Genomic DNA, 21,460 nt, shown 5'->3' with positions numbered 1-21,460 from the left:
AGATGAAAGCGTTCCTGAAAAACTCTGCTGTGCTGGAGGAGAAGCTAGGAGTCATGTACAGGCTCCTCTGCCCCAGCCCTGCCTTCAGATGATGCTTATTAGTAGTACTACAGCTAAAACTTTAGTGATCACCTACGTAACTTACACCAGAAGAGTTTCATGTGGGGTTAGGCAGTGAGCTTCCCTGGAGCATTAATGCACTTTTTCCAGAAATAATCGGCAGCTGGAGGAAGGCCCAGAGCACTGCAGGAAAACAAGCTGGCTGATCCTTCAAAAAGGTGAAGGGGTGCAAGGAAATCCAAGGCCTCAAAAGGACACTGATCAACATGAGAGCTGCTCAAGAACTGAGGAAAAAAATACCATTTGTGACAATTAATATGGATTTGTGTAACCTCTGTGCTCTGATGGGGACAGCAGCTTGGAAAGAGGCAGCAGTGCTGTTGTACTATAGAACCTTCCATAAGGCATCCAACTGGCTACCTGGAAGTTTGGTGAAGAAACCAAAAAGGAACAATATTGAAATAACACTCAGGAAAAAAAAAAAACACAACCCAAAAACAAAACAAAAAAACCCCAACAAACAAGCTCAGTACTGGAAATTACAAGGTGAACAGGGACTCAAATCTTCTGGTGAGTTATTCCAAGATTAGTTCCCAACTTGAAAAAGAACACAACAGAGTCTGGAGGAAAGAGGAATGGGGAAACCAGCTGGGGAGACTAGACTGCCAGGTAAATTACGAGTAACTGCTATTTCAGTACAACAGAAATACGGCTCTCAGTATAACTCTCCACGTTAATTCCTCATAACCTTTCACAGCAGCTGCCAAAGCACAACACATCCCTGCAACTTCACACACAAAACCTCCCGCAGGGCAGCTCCGGCTGCCTGTTCCTTCTTCTCCCTCCAGCCCTCCCAGAGAGCAAATCCTGCCTCCACAATCTTGCCTGTGCCATCCTGCCTGCACACAGAGCAGGCAAACGCTCAGTTTGCCACAGCCACCTCCTTCTCTCATCAAACCCACAGGACAACTGAACATTCAACATACATATCCCAGTTACATTACCCCATAAAACACTGCTGGTTCACCTGGTATTTTTAGGTTCCCAAATGGTACACCGATAGATTTATTGAACTTAAAAACACCCAGGTCCAACTGCAGTGCCTAATGAATCGATGTGTCAAGGCAGGGGTAAGTGGATCTTCTCTAGCTACACCAGCTGGGGAATAAGGATGGACTTCGTATGTATTAACTTTTTAATACAATTTTAATTTGCATCTCCTCTTTGGAGAGCACAGGAAGGGCTAGCAGCAAGGGACGTAACAGAAACAATAAATAGTAACTAAATATCTTAAAATATAAGTACTTATACTGATTTAAATCAAGCCTCATAACATCTTCTGTGTTCGATACATGCAGTTTTCATCTAGAGGTCAAGGGGGTGTCAGGATGGTTCTGCAATTTCTAGAAGCAATCCAGATTTACAGACCTTAACAACATGCAAGAGACCTCTCCAAATGGTGTAAACAGACAGGTGTGAATCCAAGGCACAGACATTATTTTTTAGATACGTAACTGTAAAATAATTTGCACGTTTATAGGACAGGCTCCATTAGGTAAATCATAACTGCATAGAGTTATTTTCAAATAAAGAGGCTAAACCTCATCTTCTGCTGAGAACTAAGTGCAATTTCACTGGTAGGCACATTTATTAGGTAAATTAAATACCAAAGTGAGCAAGGGGATAATAATGCTGTTGTTCCAGGGAAAAAAGCGTAAGGCAAAACACAGGGCACCAGCCAACTGCTGTGGTAGCCTGTACTCTTGGTACTCTACAAAGACTGACAGAAGCTGACTTGAATTTTGGCCCCTGCTTTTCACAAGCTGCCATCTCAGAGAGGTGTCACTACTGCCTTACAGGACAGAACTGCCTGGATGTCCCCAGACCTGCCAGCTGGTGTGTTGGTGAAACAGGCAATCAAACCCAGCGCACACTTGCCATGCCTGGGGACAGAGCAGGCTTGCCTAGCTGCGGCCGTGGGTACACCGAGACTGTTGCACACTCTTTACAAACGATGTCTGGCAACCTTCAGGGAATGAAAGACAATTATTTGTGTATAGCCACAGCTAGGTTAAGGCAGCACGGCAACACCACTGGGGTTTGCTGCCCTCTGACTGCAAAGCAGAGCTCCCTGCACTTCCAGCCCAAGCCAGACAGAGCTGTTTGTGTGAGCATCCTCAGCCCCTTCCCAAACCGCAAAGAAACAACTACTTCACAGAGAGCAGGAGAGGGAGAGTTAAGCCAGGCTTCTTAGAACACAGACATGATTTCCTTCCCAGTGCTCCTTAAGAAGCTCACAATTCCACCCCTCTCCCTGAATCACAGTGCCCAGGTGTCCCAGAGAGTGTAGCGAGGGATCCACCGGATTATACCAGAATCACAGAAAACATCTCAGGGAGGGGAAAAGTCACAGCCCACATGCTGTTGTCATTGCTGAGCAACCACTGAGTGCCTGTCCTATTTCCAGGCAACTTGTCGCATCCACCATGTGTAACAGTGACAAAAGCAAGAGCATGCATCCAGGAAATAATGCCAGTCATGACCCAGGGCAGGGGCTCTACTCTGGGGAATGTGGGCTCCATGTAAGGCTAAAGAACTGTCGTAGGAAGCAGATGAAAATGAGTCACCAGTGCATCTGACAGCAAATTCGGCAAAGGCAATCCTGGCTGTTTAACAGGAGAACAAATCTAAGACAGAAAGCGTTTGTTCACAGCACATCTCTGAATATGACTTTGCTTTCAACATAGTAAGTGCACTCTCAGGCTGCACAGACCCCACTGTGGCGGGCTATGGATCCAAGCACCAGCAGCACCTACAGCACGTGATGTTCCACCAGACAAATGTCCTACACACAAAGATGATGATTAAAAAGGAGCCCCTGGACTCTCATCCATGAGGATGCTCTTGCATGTGCTGGAAGAGACTCAGAGCTGGTCGTAGCAGAAATCTGAAAGTGAAAAGACAGAACTTCCAAGTGTCAGCAACGATGATGTAGCCAATATTTGCACAGATCCTGCCTTAGCATTGCCCTGACACATCCTTGTGTCACGGGCTTGGTGAGTGGCACTGGGGTGTTAGGCAGAAGTGCCGAAGAACCAGCCCCAAAAAGACTCACGTGAAGCCACTGCATTCTGGGAATTACCCACCACTTCAGGTTGTAATAAGCCTTTGAAAATAAGCCTTTGACTGATTTTTCTTCTGCAACTTCATGCTTCCACCGTATCTGAGAAGATGATTTTGGAAAAGTATTCTCACAGCATCACACAGCTTTGCAAGCTCTCTGTTCACAGAGGTATCCTAGAGGGGAAAATCACTACAGGTAAGCAAGTGTGCGGTAGGATCCAGCCTCCCTCAGAAAACAGATACTGAAATATATTCTGTGCTCTCTTAACCCAAACTGAGAATTCTGACACAAGGTTGTAAAAGCCAGGGCTGTTAGTCACTACCACCATGTTACGGGTAGGTATGAGACTCTACAGCAGCATTCTGCTCCCAGGGCAAGAGGTGTAAGTGCTAAAATGATGATGAAGTAGCACAGAAATCAAAGGAAGATAGGGGTTTTCACACAAGCTCCTCACTGCACTGCCAAAAGACAGTGAGCTAAACTGAATAAAGGTGGAAAACAAGCAAACAAAAAAGACCTGGAGAGAAAGTGAGGACAATGGCAGGATGGATACTAAGCTCAGAAGGATGGTCTACAGGAAGAGAAGTTAAAACAGCTGGAGAGGAGGAGGTACAAAAGGCAGGCACCAGCTGCCAGAGGAAGGCTCAACATTTCAGGGATCATCAGGTGGTGGGTGGACATCTGGATTGTTCACAGCTAAGGGCCAGGAAGGACAAGATCCAGCTGATCAAATGCAGGTGACTGCCGGGCAACTCCTTCCTCTGAGCTCACCATCACAGTCTCCGTATGTAGTCCATGGTGATACAGTCAATACAGTCAGCAGAGCTGAGGTGCAAGTCCCATCCTACAGCAGACCTCCGCACTTTGGTGTGTTAATTTTGCCTGAAATACCATTGATTAAACCTCCATCTATGAACAGATCTTGTATAATCACCTCAGATGTAGCGACCTACGTTGCGTATGAGTTAGGGACACAAATTTCTCCTCAATGAACAACTAACTGACTTCTTTTTTTAGAAATCAAAAGTAGTTGCTAACTAAATGATTCTAAGGGCATTAGTGGCTACTAGCCTGAGACAGAGCCTCTGTTCCAGAAGTGATGCTCTTTTCCTAAGGTGTATGAGAGACCTTGTGCTGAGACCTGCCTGGTGAGAGAGAGCTGCCTTCTCTGCAGAACGGCTGCTGCAGGCTTTGCCCACCAACTACAAAATGGGAGAAAATGTGCAGCAGGACCAAATCTGACTCACCTGATGCTGAGCTCTTCCAGCACATTGTTGGCTTTAAAAACCTCCCTCAAGGCAGCTGCTCTACTGTTGCCAAAGCCATTGTAGGACACATCCAGCGCTTTGAGGAACATGTTTGCCTGTGGTGTGACATAAACACACAAGTGAAAATTTCCCTGTCACTTGATTCAACCTTGGAGAAATATCCTGCCTGTGCACTACCATCCCTTCTACTGTCTGAAAAGCGACTGGGGGTCACTCCCCTAGTCCTTGAATGGGACATGTGATTTGCATTAGACAAGAGATGGAATTAAATTACTGTAGTGGCCCCTTTCAGCCTAAGAGGTTAGAAGAACTGTTTCTTATTTTAATGAGAGACTACTTCCTTTTAGTAGGGTAAAACCTGTATATAAACTACAGAACAATTTCTGTATTGATTTAGGAATCAGAAGTGAAATGAAACAATTCAAAATATTATTTATAGTAATTTTGACTCTAAAAAGGGAAGGAAATAGAAATGGAGAAATAAAAACACATGCAGTATGTCAATAGACAATGGATGAATTTACACTCTTAATTCCAAGGTCTATATAATCCCAGACCATAGATGGCTGTCAGACAGGCAAGGGCATAAGGCAAACAGCACATGATGGCGTTCACGCTTGTTTAAACAGATAAAAGTTTCATGTGACTTCTCACAATTTAAAAACAGGAGTGACAACATTTCCTACCCCCAAGCCCTTGGCCAAGGCAGCTGCCCCTTGGCTATGGAAATGGTTCCAGCTGATTTTAAGTTTCTTTAATCCAATGTTTTCTGCTATTGCTGTTCCAAGAATTTCACCTCAGAAAAAAGATGAAGCCAAACAATTTAAGCATTAAAAGGATTATGTTTAAGAGTTAAAACAGAGCTCAGGTTAGTTTAGATATTTCTCTGCAACTGTCTATATTACGTCTGGGAAGGCAATTAAATTTAAAACTATTTCCTTTTGTACCTTGTTTACCATAAACACAAAGCAGAAGCTGCTGGACAATAAAGCATATGAGTGCTCTGACCACAGGCTGCAAACATAGCAAAGAGGGAGAGAAGATCCATTCCCTGTATCACAAAGCCAGGGTATGCTGCTCATGTGTGCAGATGTGACTGCACAGGCTCATTCTCCAGCCTGACAAGAGTCTGAAAGCTGAGAACAAGCAAGCAGGTAGGTAGCCTCCCACAGTCCCTCACCCTTCCCCAGCTCTGGCCTCCAGCCAACTGAAGCCTGCTGGTCTGCTCTGATGGCAGAGAAGCCAGCTCCACTCTCTCTTTAACCCCTCTCAAAGCTCCACTGTCATAAAATCTGAATAGATTTCCCCAGCAAGTGTTCTGTGAGTTTCCACTGGGACAGTAAAGAAATGAGGTCGTCAGCCAGCACAGAAAAGGAAGCCATTGACATGCTTGAAGACCAGAAGACTTAGGAAAGCTGTTTGATTGTGAAGGCAGCAGAACCTGAGCAGGATAGGGGTGGAGAGAAAAGCAGCCACTGCAGCCTTCAAAAGTAAAAATGAGGAAAAAAGTAGGGCAGAACTGGGAAGGAACAAAGCCAATGGCTAGTGTGTTCCTGGTGGCCAGAAGAGAAGAGGATTATGGTTGTTTCCTCTCTTGTGAGCCAGAGAAGCCCACTGAAGACAGGGAGGATCTTCAAGAAGGAGGCTATAGCAAGTGAGATGTGTGATGATTAAGAGTCATAAAGCAGTGGATGGAGAGAAGATTGTGAATTTTTCATGAACGACAAAATACAGGGAAAATGTAGATTTGACAGATGGCATGGGATGTGGCATGGGTGAGAAAAATTCAGGACCTCCCTTTTTGATTATGTACCCATCACAGACAGTGTTGGAAGTAGAGAGATTTGGTGCATGGTTGTAGAGTGAGACCTGGAGCACAAGAAGATTTGTGAGTCTTCATCCTGGAGATAGTAGCAGAACATGTGGCTGGGGTTGCCTAGAGAGCCACAGATGGAGAAGATGAAGCATGTGCCAGTAAGGTGCAAAAAGGAGATGAGCATAAAGGTTTAAAAGTCAGGGATTAGCAATGGTATTATGAGGAGTGTACTACAGAAGTGGACAGTCAGAAAGACGGAGGAGTTCAGCCCAGCACAAGTAAGCCTGGTGAAACCAGAACAGACTAAAGCCCAGAGCGCAATAACTGGGTTTCATTATATCGCACATCATCACAGGAGCACTGTGAATGCAAGGATGTAACAATTAAGTAACAGCATGCTTAAAAATCAGGAGCCAAAGAAAAAGACCAACACGTATTAGCAAGGTCAAGACCAACAATAAAAGAAATAGACAAAGTCACTAGCAAAGGAAGTCCCCAAACCACAACTTGTCAAGGGTGGCAGAGTATCAGGGACATACAACTGCCTGTTCCACTCCCACACCTCCCCTTGGCACTTGGAATGACCTCTCAGTGATGAGGAGCTAGACAGAAGGACTGTTGGCAAACTTCGTTCTGCTGGATGTTTTCTGCTGTTATTAAGCATTTTACACACCTGTGAAAGCTGAAATAATGATGGAAAAAATAAGCAAGGAAGACCATCAGAACTTGTGAACTAGGAAGAACGGGGAAAGAAACAGAAGAGGTAAAGCTTGCAATGATGTAAGAAGAGGGTAAGAATGAAGATGGGTGAATGATGATAGCTTGACACTGGTTTTGCCTACAAAGAGTCAAAAATACTTCTCAGGAAACTGAAAATATTAACCGACCCGGCCCCCCAAAGGTCTGAGGCAGGCAAGCAACTCATTAAGCCGCATTGCTAACTGCCCCAGCACTCCTCTCTGTGCCAGCTGCACAGACAGTACTTTACCTGCTTTGTCACCAAACATGTTGTAACTTAGATCCAGAATTTCCACTTTGCTGTTTGCTGTGATGGCATCTGCTAAATACTTGGCTGCATGATCAACATATTCATTTCCTGAGAGCTGGAGGGACACAATTGTAGTATTTTCTAGAAGCATAGCGGAAAAGGTCTAAGCTCCTTCAACACCTGATTCGTTGTCAGATAAATTGACAACTGGCGAAAGAAAAAACACTATCAGATTATCAAATCTTATCCTGTCAGATGGCAGGGAGGCGCCTGACCTCTATGCTGCAATGGCAGAAGCAGTGCCAGACTTGCAAAATAACAATGCTGAACCTGGTCTAACATAATATTTTAGCAGGAACAACATAACTTCATTTTTGAATTTACAGCCTGTCCCTAAGTTAGGCTCATTCAAGTTTTGCCACACAAATATGGGACATGAGACAAAAGTGCTCCTTGTACATGTGTGCTTCCCAGTCCAGGCACAACCTACACTCAGCAAAGTGAAAGCGGGTTTCCTGGTTCCTCATTGTGGCTTGAAGAAAAGAGCATAGGCTGGGAGCGACCGCAATGCTGAATGTAACAACACGAATGGATGTGAAGGCAGACAGAGACCCAAATATGAAAGCATGAACTTCACCGCCCACCTACATACAGAATGAATTTTCCTAGCACAGAAGAGAACCTTTAATACTGAATCCAACCACTAGAAAACAAAAATAAGGAAATCCCATGTTAACAAGCAGTTCAGAGCACAGAACCTGTCCCCTTCATCCATGATGAGTTCCTAACCAAACAGATTAGGGTTGCCTTAGTTATATGAGAGTTGTGTTTTCAGCTGTCTAAACTGGCCGTGTTCTTTGTGAATAAACTACAACCTTCAGTGTAGCGACCAGCATGACTTAGAGAAAGTTCTGCCTGTATTGTAGCAAAGGCCTGGAGATTCAGACACTGAAAGAGCAGGTTAATGCAAGTGCTGGAAAATGTAATGCAGAGACATGACAGGGGCTCCACACAGACCCATCCTGGGCCCTGCTCTGCGTTCTTCACACAGAAGCATCGCACAGGGACTCCTAGACTGTCTCTGCACATAACAACCTCAGGTATGACAGGGCTTGTTAGTGCCTCTGGGTATGTGCTGGCACAACCAGATGTATCCCACCAAACTCAGCTCTGCAGAGCCAGCACAGGACCCTGCCACGTGTAACCCACAACCCAGACAACCTGTCCACATATGACCAGGAGATGCTACTTTAATTATCAAAGGCAGGCATATCGACCCTAGAAAAGCAGGGACTAAAACCATCATCTCTAGACAGAACACTGCCCGACTGAGACTTAAATTCAGGAAGTGCGACTCTGCTTCTGCTCCCTGTATCTGCACTATCTGTAGTCTAACACCACAGAGGTATTAAGACACATGAAATGTCCCTAGGAAGAGCAGATGTGTGTGGCTAGAACAGAGGCTTGGAGATTCACTCTAGATGGGCTTCTCTTCCACTTGTCCCTATTGAGAAGCCCCTTTTCCTAGATGCCAGTTGTGCAAATTCAACTTACAAAGCCTTAACTGTTATTAACTGCATCCTCTCAATAGTCTTTTAAGTTTCAGGAGGATGTTTCTGATCCTCAATCAAAGCCAAAACTTGCTCTTTCTCCTGGCTTTCCAGAAGCTTCACAGGAGTAACAGGACTGAACTCACTCCAGTAAGTGGCATCCTAACTTCACAAAAGTAAATGCTATGAAAACAAGTGCAAAAAGGTGACAAAGCAGCAGTTTTAAACACTCACTGTTCAAACAGTACTCCAGTTCCGGTACCGTTTTCACACACAGTCACTGTGACAGCAGGACTGGTTAAATCCACAAAACCAGCACAATTTCCTCCTCTACACCAATGCATCCACCAGAGAACAGCAGATGGGAGAATACAAACCTGAAATGTAGCAGTTTTCTTTCAGCATCTCTGTAATTGCAGCTGCCCCTTTTCCCTACAGCCAGTTGTCACCCAGGTCTAATGTGACCATAGAGGTATTAACCATTAAGGAAAGAGCTAAAGCTCTGGCACCCTGCAACAACAAAAGAAAAAAACAACAAACAACCCAGGTCATTTACAGTTTCACTGTGTTTACAAACCTCCTGTGAATCTTTCTGTTCCAGCTCCCATTAGTTTGGCAGGGCGCAGGGGAATTTCACAAAGCCATCAGCAGAATCATGCAAAAAGATTCCTCTTCCAAAATCATTTAAAGCTAGACTGGAAAAGCAAACACTGAATATGATTTGAGATATTTCATTTATGTTATTAAATAATTAATTTCTCCTTCTGTAAAAATGATGAAAAACACTTCTGCTGTCAATATTCATGACACAGAGGAAAAGGTTCTGGCCCACCGTGTGATGTACCTTTCTGGACATCACTTCTACCTGGCAGTCTGAGTACAGCCATAGTAAGTTCCCCTTTAATTTACTTATGGCTGCTCTGAATCCTGACCTCGACATTTAAGAAGCCTGTATTGCACCAATATCCTGATGTCTGCCAGCAGGAATTCTTAATTTCAAAAATATTTACAGTTAAAACAGAAGTATAGCAATGACCTTGTGATTACTCAACAGATACTGCAAAATCGAATTACTTTCTCCAGCCTTGGATATCAGACACAGGAAAATGAACTGGAAGGTAATTCAGAGAACTATTCCAGATAAAACAAACTTAACACAAAGGCTGATCACCAAAAACTAGTATGAAAGGCTGCACCCTTTTCATGGTCCAAACTATGCATCTCCAAAATGCCATGCCCACTGAAGGCAGCTTTCATGGGTGGGACTACCCGACACGAACCAATGCAGGAATGTACAAAAGGTTTATAATTTCTTCCTAAAAACATTAATTTAAAAGATGTGCAAGTACCCCAGGGGAGACAACGCACTCTCTGGAAAAAATCTTGACCCAAGGGGGAAGAGAGGTAATGACACACCCGCACATCCCATCCTCACACCTCCCCTCCTGCATCCAGGGGAGGCGATCCCCATTTCCAGGCCCTGCAAAACCATCTGTGGGCAGATCGCTACTGCTCGCCCAACAGCAAACCTCGTGTGGGGTAGTGCTGGCTCCTAACTGGTACCTAATCTGCCAGCATGGTGGGCAGAAAAGGGTCCTTGACACGTTTTTGACATAAAACCTGGGCTGCTCAGATACTCGGAGGAGTTACGAAAACATTCTGCTTAGTGGGAAAGACAAAGCTGACGGTCCCTTGGATGGGGCATCTGCGCTGGTTTCTGGTTCTGGTGAGGGACCATAGCGGCGCATGAGGGCAGGGTGATGGAGGGGACATCCCCAGCTGCCTGACAGGCTCTGCAGCCCCTCCAAGACCCGAGCCCAGCGCAAGTGTCCCTCACACAAGGTGACAGTGCTGCCACCCCTCACCCGTGGGCCAAGGCCCCATGCTTGGCCTGCGGCCTGGTGCACGCCACAGGAGGCCAGGGTCACGCCACAGGCCCTGCACACAGCCCGGTACCGGCTCTGTCCCACGGGGCCACTGCCACCCTCCTCGCCTGTGGGGGAAGAGTGATGGAGTCAGTTTCACCCAGCAGCTCCCACGACGCCCCGGTGCCTGCCGCGTTGTGGCTGCTCCTACAGCGCCTCAGCGGGGCCTCGGCGGGGTCTCGGCCGGGCCTCGGCCCGTGCCAGGCCGCTGCCTGCCAGGACCTGCAGGGGACGAGCCCGGCGTCCCCGTGGGCCCCCCCCCGGGGACACCAACCGCGGAAGCCGGGCCGGGCCGAGCCTCAGCCGGCGGGGCCGCCTCACGCCACCCCCGGCACGCTGCCGACCTGCGCCGTTGCCGCGGCCATGGCTGCGGGCCGGGGCGGGGGCGGGGCGGGGCCGGGCGGGGGCGGGGCGGGGGCGGGGCCGGGGCGGGGCCGGGGCGGGGCCGCGGCGGGGCCGCGGCGGGGCCGCGGCGGGAAGCGCCCGCAGTGCCTCGCAGGCCGCCATGAGGAGCCAGGCGCCGTTGCGGGCGTGCGGGGCCCTCCTCGATTACAAGACGGTGAAATTCGCGCTGACGCGGAACCGGCGGGTCGGGCTGCTGCACCGCTTGCTCCAGCTCGGCGTGCTGGGCTACGTGCTCGGGTAGGGCGGTCCCCTCCCGCCGCGGTCAGCCGGTCGCGGGCCCGGCCCGGCTCCTGCCTGAGGTGCTGGGGCGGCCGAGGGTCTCCTCAGCGCGCCTCGCCCCCCCGCAGGTGGGTGCTGCTGGCACGGAAGGGCTACCAGGATACCGACCGTGCCCCCCGCGCCGCCGTGGTCACCAAGATGAAGGGGGCGGCTGTCGCCGAGGCGGTGGGCAAGGGCCGGCGGCTGTGGGACGCGGCGGACTACGCCCGGCCCCCCCAGGTACGGCCCGGCCCGGCCCGGCGCCTCCCCCCGCCCCCCCCGTCCCGGTACGGCCCATGTCCCGTCCCGTCCCCCCCCCAGGTACGGCCATGCCCCAACCCCCTAGGGTACGGCCCTGCCCTCCACACACCCGCACACCCCCCGCCCAGGTACGACCCAGTCCCGACCCCCACACAGGTACGACCCTGCCCTGACCCCCTCCCCACCAGGGTACAACCCTGACCCCCCACACCCCCAGTACGGCCCGACCCCACCCCCCCACACTCCCCCCTGGTACGTCCGTGCCCCCCTCCCATGTACAGCCCAGCTCCCCCATGTCCAGCTGAGGGGAGCGGGGCGGTTGGCAGAAGTTGTGCCAGCCCTTTGGGAAAGGCAAAGGCGAAATTAAGGTTGTAAATTGCAAAACCAAAAAAAAAAAAAAGAAAAAATATATTGTTTGCTCTGCTGCTGGGGGGTGTGGTGGTGTAAATGTCTTGTTGAAGGTCCCTGCTTGCTTCCTAGGGAGAGAACGTGCTTTTTCTGGTGACCAATTTCATTGCTACGGCACAGCAGTCCCAAGGCACCTGCCCCGAGGTAAGTGACCTGTGCTGGCCCCAGCCCAGCCCCGGGGGGGGGTCCAGCTATAAAACGGGTCAGTGCCGCAATGCAAGACCACACAGAAGGGGGGAGATGGATTTTCATTCCAAACAAAACTGGTTTTCCTCGTTCTCATTGCCCCATAGGTCTTACTTGCTCGTTTGCACTTCCTCTGTCATATCTGCATGAACCAAGACGTGTCCAAGTGATCTGACTAGAATCATTTGTGGTGACCAGAAGGACAAGGGACACTGGTGGGGCTTCACCTGCTCTCTGGGCTTCTTTGGGGGGTGGTGACACCATATGATCTTCACAGGCTTTCTGCAGCCTTTGGACAGGAGCTGCTCTGGGGAGGCAGAGCTGTGTTGCCCTGATGCTGTTCCATCTCCGCAGTGCGGCTGACATCAGCACTGCCTGTCACCAGGAACCTGAAGTCTCACATATATTCTTGATCTCTTGACCTGCTGCTCCATGCTTTTACCTGTGCTCTGCCATTTTTCCTGATGCTTTTGCACGCACTCTGTGGATGCCTGAGTCGTGTGTTCCTTTACAACTCTCAGTTGCAGGACTGGTATCCTTTCTGGTTTGGTGACCTAATTTTAGGAGGAATGGAGTGCAAGGTCTAGGTGTTTTCCCAGTCAGCTAGCACTTAGTGGTATATGTCCTGTGGAAGAAATTGTCCCTTTAAGGCTGGATTCAGGCCAGCTCTTCAACTGAACTCTCCCAAAGCTGGACCCTGCTTGGCAGACAGGAGCAAATGTCTTAAAAGCTTAAAAGCTAAGGCACTGCTGGCACCTTGTGTCTGAGCCAAGCACTGTTTGTTCTAATGGTCTCTTCAGCTTTTGCTGTGGTCGGCTGTGCTGTTCCTAGCCTGACCCTGCTTCCCAGCTTGCCCTGAGCTGCAGGCTGCCAGGATGAGCTGCTCTTCAAACGCAGCCCATGGGCTGGAGAGGAGGGGCAATCCTGGTTTTGGTTCAGGGGGAAAAAATAGTACTAGTGATCCTTCTTTAAAACATCGAGAGCTCTTCAAGTACTGATAGCTGCAGGAATGTCCCCAGGGAAGACGTGAAATACCACAGAGCATTTCAGGGCGCTCTCACAGGCAGTTATGGGCATCTCTGGATCTTATTTTTGCAGTGGGTAGGCAAGGATACAGAGAGAGCAGAGCCTTTCATCCCATTACAGTGCTGTGGTGTGTCTGGGTGTCTGTCACAGCCTTCACTCTGTGCTGCTATATCCAGTAGTTTCTCAGTTTGCAGCTTTGGGGCTGCAGCTGACATTGAAGATTTAGCAGAGACAGCTTTTGACTTTGCAGGAAATTCTGCATATTCTTGATCACCAAAGTATCCTGTGGTGGTGGACCAGGGAAAAGGCTGGCTGGGGCCAGAGGCAGCACCCAAACGCAGGACAGTTTGTTTTAGCAGCTGACATCTGTGTTGAGCTCAGATCTGTGGCTGATCTGTGACTTACCTCTTGGGGAGACCTTTCAATGTTGATCTCAAATACTTTGAGTAGTTGGAAACTCTCTGCCTCTATTTGCAAGGCGCTCTGAAAGTTAAGATGATCCACAGAGACTTAGAGCCAGAAGGTATTAGACAGTCAGTACATCCACTCTGTCTGGATGGAAGCTCTGGGACTAAGGGATCATTTCACTTCAATCATGGTTCCTTCTCAGATGACCTAGATCCTTCTTTTTCCATGCCTTTTCTTCCTCCCCTAAACATCCCATCCCCTAAATGTCCTGTGCAATCCCAAAATGCTGCTCTTCTGCTTCCAGTAATGATTTCCATACCCCTAGGCATACCCAGCCCTAAGGCACTTCTCTGCTCATTGTGGTGGGTTTCACACCTGGAACAAGAGGCTGAGGCTATCCTGGGAGAGCCTGGACAGACTCTCCCGTTCTTCTGACTCCATAACTGGGGTTTCGTCACCTGCCTTTGGGCCTCTGTGCCCTTCTGGGCCTAGGGAAGTGGGTTTCTGACAGGCTGGTGACTCCTGTGGTGGCCTGGGAGTAGCTGCGTCAAGGTGTTTCTCACATTTCACCACCTGCCATCATCTCTCTGTGTTTGAATAGGAACTTTTTGCTGCTACTGGCAATCAGGTGGGTCGAGAGTGAAGGTGAAGCTTTCAGTGTCTCTTGTAAAACTTGTGTTATGCTGTATTTCGGGTTTCTTCAGCTCTTCCCTGCGAGAATTGGGGTGGCATTTTGCAAGGTGCTTGATGGGTTCTGCTATTAAGGCCATCTTGAACCCAGCTGTGCTTGTTCCCAGTCCCAACCGAAAGGTCCAAGCTAGGTCCTGAGGCTTCCTCCACCTCTGAGGCGAGTGCCCCAGAGTGTGGAGGCAGGCTGGAAGGATTGCTCCTCAGAGATGCCTCTCTCCTCACTGGCTGGAGACTGCCCAGGTTCTGGACATGGGAGATGTCTTCTGTAAGCATTTGGGACATCCTTGGAGAAACAGGAGCCGTAGCGTGGAAATGTGTGACCACGTGGCCTCAGGCAGCTGCGCAGCCCAGTAACAGTGCTTCTCTCTGCCTCTCTCAGAGCCCCTCGGTTCTTGATGCGGTGTGCACAGAAGACGCAGACTGTCCCGTGGGAAACCCGGTGGTTCATGGTAACGGTACTAAGTGCTTTGCTAAAAAAAAAACCCCAATCATTTCATTACTCATGTTTGGTAGGAAACAGAACCACAGACCCACAAAGGTGCCTGACTGCCCGAGTTCAGTGCTTCTTGTAAGTGTGCACGGAAGAGCTCTCCGGCCTTTTATTCTTCCCAAAATCTTACAGTGACCTGTCACGGCTGGACAAGCAGGTGCTGTGGGCACAAGGTGTTGTGACAGCAAATACAGGGGTGCTTTGTTTCTGATGTTGGCTGCTAGAATTGAAACCAGTGTGCCATGTGATTGATATGTTTTCTTGTAATAAAACCTGGCTTTTATTTCATGCTGATTAATGTTAGCAGCCCCTGTGAGTTCAGCTGGGAAAGGGTGTTTCAGCTCCAGGAAGTCAGTTGCCAAAGCTTTGTGTGCTGCATCACCACAGCTCATTGTGTTCCCATCCCAGGAGCGGGTGGCATCAGCAGCTGCGGGGCAGGAGAGGCTGTGATAGACAGACAGGTGCTGACAGCAGCAGGTAGCTGCTTGTCTTTGTACACCAGCTTCTGTCATTCAGCCTGAAGGGAAGGTTTCATAGGGAAGTTGTTGGGTGGAGAAAACACTGGAGATTATCCCAGGGTTGCCTTTGTTGTTCAAGTTTTGAGAAGGCCAGGACAAGCCTGTGGCCAGGGCACTGTCCCAGGAGAGGAGCTGCAGAGAAGACATTTTGAAAAGGAATCGTGAATGATATACGTTGTCTCAATTTTAGGGATAAAAACTGGGAAATGTGTGATGTTCAACACCACCCATTCCACCTGTGAGATCTATGGCTGGTGTCCTGTGGAGAACAACACTGTGCCCAGGTAAGGCACAGGGTGAAGGGACAGCAGGCGTTGAGAGCTTTGGTTCCTTCCCTCTGTGTAAGCAGGAGCCTGATCATACTTGCCCAAGGGGCAGCCAGGCTCAGGGAGATATGTGACATTGATGTACTGGTCAGTTAAACCCCGAGAACTTTACGCAGGAGCATTTCTTGCAACTTTCCATTGTAGCAGAACTGGCATTGTGGAAGAGACTGCAGAGCAAGGGGAATGGGGACATGCCTTGGCCACTGTGCAAAATTTGAGTTCGTTGGTGGTTGTTTTCCAGGAAACCTCTTCTGGCTGAGGCGGAGAATTTCACTCTTTTTATAAAAAATACTGTCCACTTCACCAAATTTAACTTCTCCAAGTAAGTATGCCACTCCTCTGGCCGGACTGTGCGTGCAGCCTTAGTCCAGCCTCTGTGCTGAGCGTGTCTGCCTAGGGGCTGAGCAGCCGAGGCATCCAGGAAGCTGTGTGCCATCCAGGATACGTGGTGGCTCGGGCAGTTATGGGTCAGGATGGTGTGGTCAGGAGAGTGCCAGTTGCTTCACTGACACCTGTGTTTACACATGTAAGAGCAATGGGATGGGGAGCCCTCAGCAAAGGGGACGGTTGTCTGTCTGCCTCTGTAGAGCACCACAGAGCCAGACAAGGCCAGTCATTCTCATTTTACCTCATATATTTTTGCGGTTTAGTACCTGCAAAGTGGTTTCACAGAGGTCCAGTAAAGGGCTGCACTGGCTGTGCTGCCTTGCTTTGGCAGGAGGCATGGCTTGGGGCGGCTGAACTGCCCCTGCTATCGTCCCTGGAGTGCTAGCTCAGGCTAGTGTTACATCTCACGGCGGTGGGAGCTAGGTGCTGGGCAAGAAAGGAGATGTGCAAAGGCAGAGGTGGAGGAGAGCTGCTGGGAGGGGAAGGACCATGGCAGGTCCTGTAAAGGATGGTACCTCCGTGTGTGATTCCTCTGGGCTGGCTTCCCTCCACCCTTTCTCCAACAGAGGCTTTAGGAGAGGCAATGACTATCTCCCCCCAGAGCAGGAGCATTAGTGGTCCCACTCGAGCAGGAGGGTCTCCTTTTCAGTTGTGCAGCACGGCTCCCTGACCTCCCACTTCCCACTCAACCCGTGACAGCTCCCCCTCTCTCCTGTCTCAGGTGCAATGCTTTGCAGACCAATGACCCCACCTATTTCAAGAGCTGCACGTATGATCCATTCTTCAACCGCTCCTGTCCTGTCTTCCGTGTCCGTGACATGGTGGAGGCAGCTGGAGAGACCTTTGGAGACCTTGCGCTGCTGGTACTTTGTGGTTTTTGTTTGGTTTTGTTTCTAAAGTATGGAGGATGACTTCAAATTCCCCAAGGATGTAGGCAAGGGGCAGGGGACAGGGCTGACCCCTGAAATGCTTAGGGAATGTGTGATCTGTGAATGTCTGAACAGTAAAGAACTCAGCAAATCTGTGTTCCCGTGCTGCTCCTGGAATAAAATGTGTTTTGCAGGGGGGGAGCATCGGAGTTCGCATTGAGTGGGACTGTGACCTGGATCACCCTGCTGCCCAGTGCCAGCCACAGTACTCCTTCAGCCTGCAGGACAGGAGGTACAATTTTAGGTGAGGATGCTGGGCAATTGGAATCTCATTTTTCCTGATTGATGCTCTTCAGAGCAGCAGAGACGGTGAGATGTGGAGACTCAGTGCAGGGTCTGTCAGTACTTAGGTGCCATGGTAGTTTCCCCCATCTTGTAGCTCTGCTTTGTTTGGAGCCTGAGAGCAGGGACATGTGGCTGTCCACACTCATGTTGACCCTGAACGGGATGCACTGGGAGCTGCATGCTTCCAGTGACCCCAGGCTTGGTGCTGAGCAGACAGTGATGTCCCCCTGCTGATGCCAAGCTAGTGAGTCGTGGCAGTACCTGCGTCGTCCGTGTCGCAGCCTGCTGGAGGTCACAAGCGGTGTACAGGCACACAGTGGCCCCAGCAATCGCACAGCGCTGGCAGCCCTCTTCCCTCACTGCCTGCGCAGAGCTGCCATAGCTTTCTGAGCCACGTCCAATGTCTCCTGCAGAACTGCCTCCTACTACTGGGATTCCCAGCGGCGGCTCTACCGGAATCTGCTGAAGCTCTACGGGATCCGCTTTGACATCTCTGTGCATGGCCAGGTACCGTCTCCTCTGCAGACCCTGCATGCGCAGTCCTGGCAGTCTCGTCACCGGGGCTGACTGCACACCACTTGCTGCTGCCCTCTCCTGCAGCTGGCGGGCTGCATGGCTTCCTGCTGGCATCGCTTCTCCCCACCCTGGTGAGCTCTTCACCTCTTTCCAGAGTTTTGCAAGCAGAGCAGGAAAAAATGGTCCCTCCCGTGTGAAGAGAAACTTCTTGGTAATGCCCTGAGCAGGGAGGCTTCTGTTGCTGAGGATCTGACATGGGTGTTGTGAAGTGCTGGGCCCTGCAGGCAAGGTGAGCTTGTCTGGGCAGAGGGCCTGTGGGCATCTGTGAGGGTCCTGTGGTGGGAGCACCCTGGCAAAGATTAACCTGAACTTTTCTGAATCTGGACAATTAAGTCCTTATTATTTAATTGTACCCTCGGAGAGAAAAGGCATGGGCATGATTGTGGCTGATGCTAGTCTGCGCAGCATCACCAACAGACTCAGAACTCGGCTGCAAGGTGGAGGCTGCGCTGAGAAGACTTGCTGCCCTGAGAGATGTCCCACAGACGGTGTGTCGTGCTTAGCAGTGGCCTTTTCACCTGAAGAGGGCAAAGCATGCAGTGCAGGATGGGGTGCACCGCTTCTGGGTAGTGAGACCAGGTCTGGGAGGTGTGGAGCAGGAGAGAATAGCCAGGAGAGAGGCAGGAACCCCAAAATCTCTTTCCTCAGAGATACCGGACGCGTTCACGCAGAGAGGGGCACATCACATCAGGGCTGTGTTTGCTGTTCACCGGGATGTAGTTCCATGGGTGGCAGCTGGTGGGGCTCTGCAGCAAGAGGGAGGCTTACGCTGTGCCGGCAGGAGTAGGTGGGCCACGGTAACCTCTGCTGCCACCGAGTCACAAGCTGCCTCAGTCCCTTCTTTGACAGCCAGAGGGGTTTTGAGTCACGGCAATAGCAGTCAGGTTTCTACAGCTGGGCACGGAGAAATGACCCCGGTTTCCTCCAGCACCTTCCTGGCTTTAAGCACGCTGCACAGTGGGGCTTGTCCCACAGCCTTCTCACCACTCTCTACCCACTGTCTTCCCCCTCCACCTCCCGTTTCTCACCAGGCTGGGAAGTTCAGCATAATTCCTGCTGCTGTGAGTTTTGGCACTGGCATCGCGTTCTTTGGTGCCGTGAGTACTCCAGATACGCTCTTTTCCTCTGATCTGTGGGTTGGGTTTTGCCACTTACCTGTTTGTTCCCCTGCCTGCCTGGGTACAAGGCTTCCTGGGTGCCTGCCAGCCTGGGAGGGGAGATTGTCTGGCAGGGTGTTAGCTCCCCGTTTTCCTGTTTGTGATCGTTAGCAGTAATGACACTGCCAGATCAAGGATACTGAGTGCCGTCAGGGGCACATCTCGTGGAGGCTGGGTGTTTGGGTTGACCCTGGGAAGGTGCATTGCTGAGGTGTTGCTGGTTAGTCTGTTCCAGCGGTCTTGGCCAGCAGGAGAGCACAACTCCTGTGTTTCTCCCCCAACTCTAAAGGGAGGCAGTGTCTGGCTCCAGCACGGACATGGCATTGCATTCCTAGAGACAGGGCAGCCCCTTCTGTGGCTCATCCCTTTCAGCAGAGTAACGGGGAGCCTGGGCTCCCCAACCTGCCCCCTCTTCTGTCCCAGTCCCTTATGTGGCTGTGACAGCAGCTCTCCTCTGGACCAGCCACCCTGTGCTGCAGCCCAGATGATCATGGCTAACCTCCTGTACAGCGAAGGGGAGCAGGTTAGGTCCAGGAGGACCTGGTGGAGCCACCTGAGTAGCCTGGGCTGGGGGCAGCGAGCCCAACCTGCAGGGCTTGGTGGGGGCCAGGGTGGGGACTTTCCCTGCTGACTGCCCTGCTGCATTTGTCTGTCTTCAGGCCACGGTGGTCTGTGACCTGGTTCTGCTCTACCTGGATGCGAAGGCTGACTTCTACTGGAAGGAGAAGTTCGAGGAGGTAAGGATGGGGCCGCTTTGGAGGGATGAGGTTGGAGTGAAGTTTTGCAAGCGGTTTTAAATATTTTCTGTCCCTTGGTTAAAATTCAGTTCACAAGATCTCAGAAAACCCTGGTGGAGTAGTTTTTAGACTTTGATTCTTGGGCTTGGCTGGTCTGAACTGAATGTGACGGAGATTAAACCCTTACAAGTTTAACAGCAAGTGGCAGCAGGGTGGAAGAGAGGGACCCAGCTGGCACCCGGACTGCAGGGAAGGCTGCACCGTGACCTCAACTGCTGTTAGACAGCAAGGAGTCCTCCAGGGGACCTTACTGTAGAAACCCTGACCCAGCTCCATGTTTGTTTACCCTCTTCTGAACCAAATCTGGCCGAGCTCCACATGGAGAGAGGGCAGCTCTTCAGGGTGTGCCCTGGCGCTGTGTCAGCGCTGTCGCTGCCATTCAGTGACAGATTTTCTTGCCATGTGTGGTTCAGGCTTCGGCACTGCCCAGCTCTGGTGAATCGGGGAGCTGCAGGATGCGGGCTGGGAGGCCCTTGCAGAGCAGAACTGCCAGCCCTAGCTCGGGTCATCTTCAGCTTTATCTGGCCAAGGCTTACTGAGGACAGAGGTTCACTAGCTCAGTGACCTGCCCAAGGGCTGTGCCATCCTACTGGAGGGAGAAAAAAATCTGTTATTAAGGCCTGATCTCAAATGGCTGGTGGAGTTGGGGTCTCAAACAATGAATCTGGTTGTGTGGGACTGAGCAGAGCAGCGCAGGACCGTCTGCCTGGGCTGTCCCCTGTCTCTAGTATAGTAAGATGCCCCTGTTCATTTTGCAGGCAAAACCCCCTAAAGGTAAGACTGAGGCTGCAGCTTAGGGACATCAGGAATGCTCCGCCACAAGCACCCTTCACTCAGGAGCAACCTCCAGGTAGATGCAATGGGGGCACGGCTGCGGCCCAGGTGGAGGTGGCCCAGTTCTCCTGCAGGGGTTAGGGTCTCCCTTTCCTGCAGAAACGTTTGCTTCAGCAGTTGTTCTTGGCTCCTGGAGCGCAAAGCCATCCCATGGGCAGCTTCCAGCACTGAGTGGCCGGTGACCAGGCAGAGCCACGCTGCGGAGCTGCTGTGGGAGCTAGAGCTTGTTGGGGAGCGGCCAGCCTGTACTCAGCACAAAGCACTTTGCACTTCTTCGTGTTCCAGATGGCCATGGGACTTGATTTCCTGGGAAAAACAGGGATGCAACAAAATAAAGCTGTTTGGAAAGCAGGAGGTGGCTCTTCTCTGTCTCCAGCCCTGGTTTCACGGGGCTGTGCTTGCACCCCTGTGTGCTTCCATCTGGGGTGGCATTAACCCAGCCAGATCCTTGGGGTCTCCGCAGGGAGTAGGAGGGCTGCCTCACCCCCACCTTGGCTATCCTCAGGGGGGGTGGAAGAGCTGAGTTTAAGGCGGCAGCCCTGGGTGGGTGTTTGCTTGCTGGGGGTCTACATGGGGGGGCCTGGGGGGTACACACAGGTACAGGGGCCGCAAGACTGGGGGGCACACAGGTGCAGGGACACGCAGGGGTGCAGGGACGCATGGGACTGGGGGCCACACAGAGGTGCAGGGACCCATGGGATGGGGGGACCCATGGGGGTGGGGACACACAGGGGTGCAGGAACACACAGGGGTGCAGGGACACACAGGGGTGCAGGGACCCATGGGGC

The 21,460-nt window shown here is 50.8% G+C and overlaps 2 protein-coding genes across 11 annotated transcripts; one reads left to right on the top strand and one right to left on the bottom strand.

Annotated features, from left to right (window-relative positions):
- Window positions 1–2,706: 2,706 nt before the first annotated feature.
- Window positions 2,707–11,099, bottom strand: LOC119154324 (leucine-rich repeat-containing protein 74B-like). The gene is given in 7 exon segments (XM_037401720.1): window positions 2,707–3,248; window positions 3,250–3,357; window positions 3,639–3,642; window positions 4,432–4,547; window positions 5,139–5,248; window positions 7,257–7,463; window positions 9,184–11,099. Coding segments are annotated over 7 exon segments (834 nt in total). The 5' UTR covers window positions 9,359–11,099; the 3' UTR covers window positions 2,707–3,134.
- A 106-nt stretch (window positions 11,100–11,205) lies between these two features.
- On the top strand, window positions 11,206–21,024 carry P2RX6 (purinergic receptor P2X 6). 10 transcript variants are annotated; one of them, XR_005101560.1, is made up of 13 exons: window positions 11,206–11,373; window positions 11,484–11,634; window positions 12,136–12,207; window positions 14,753–14,828; window positions 15,572–15,665; window positions 15,949–16,029; window positions 16,816–16,957; window positions 17,158–17,267; window positions 17,722–17,815; window positions 18,916–18,981; window positions 19,701–19,778; window positions 20,597–20,688; window positions 20,790–21,024. XR_005101560.1 is itself a non-coding variant. In XM_037411690.1 (12 exons), the coding sequence occupies exons 1-12, from the start codon at window positions 11,237–11,239 to the stop codon at window positions 20,633–20,635; spliced, it is 1,140 nt and encodes a 379-aa protein (XP_037267587.1). In that variant the 5' UTR covers window positions 11,206–11,236; the 3' UTR covers window positions 20,636–21,024. The 10 variants fall into 10 exon arrangements, 5 of the variants coding, with proteins under 5 accessions (XP_037267587.1, XP_037266781.1, XP_037265952.1 ...); XR_005101793.1 differs by lacking the exons at window positions 20,597–20,688; window positions 20,790–21,024 and adding an exon at window positions 17,979–18,113 and having other exon boundaries at window positions 19,701–19,751; XM_037411690.1 differs by having other exon boundaries at window positions 20,597–21,024.
- Window positions 21,025–21,460: the final 436 nt, after the last annotated feature.

The sequence above is a fragment of the Falco rusticolus genome, chromosome 1, assembly GCF_015220075.1.
Source record: "Falco rusticolus isolate bFalRus1 chromosome 1, bFalRus1.pri, whole genome shotgun sequence".
Taxonomy (NCBI): domain Eukaryota; kingdom Metazoa; phylum Chordata; class Aves; order Falconiformes; family Falconidae; genus Falco; species Falco rusticolus.
This window is presented reverse-complemented; position numbering and strand designations above follow the sequence as displayed.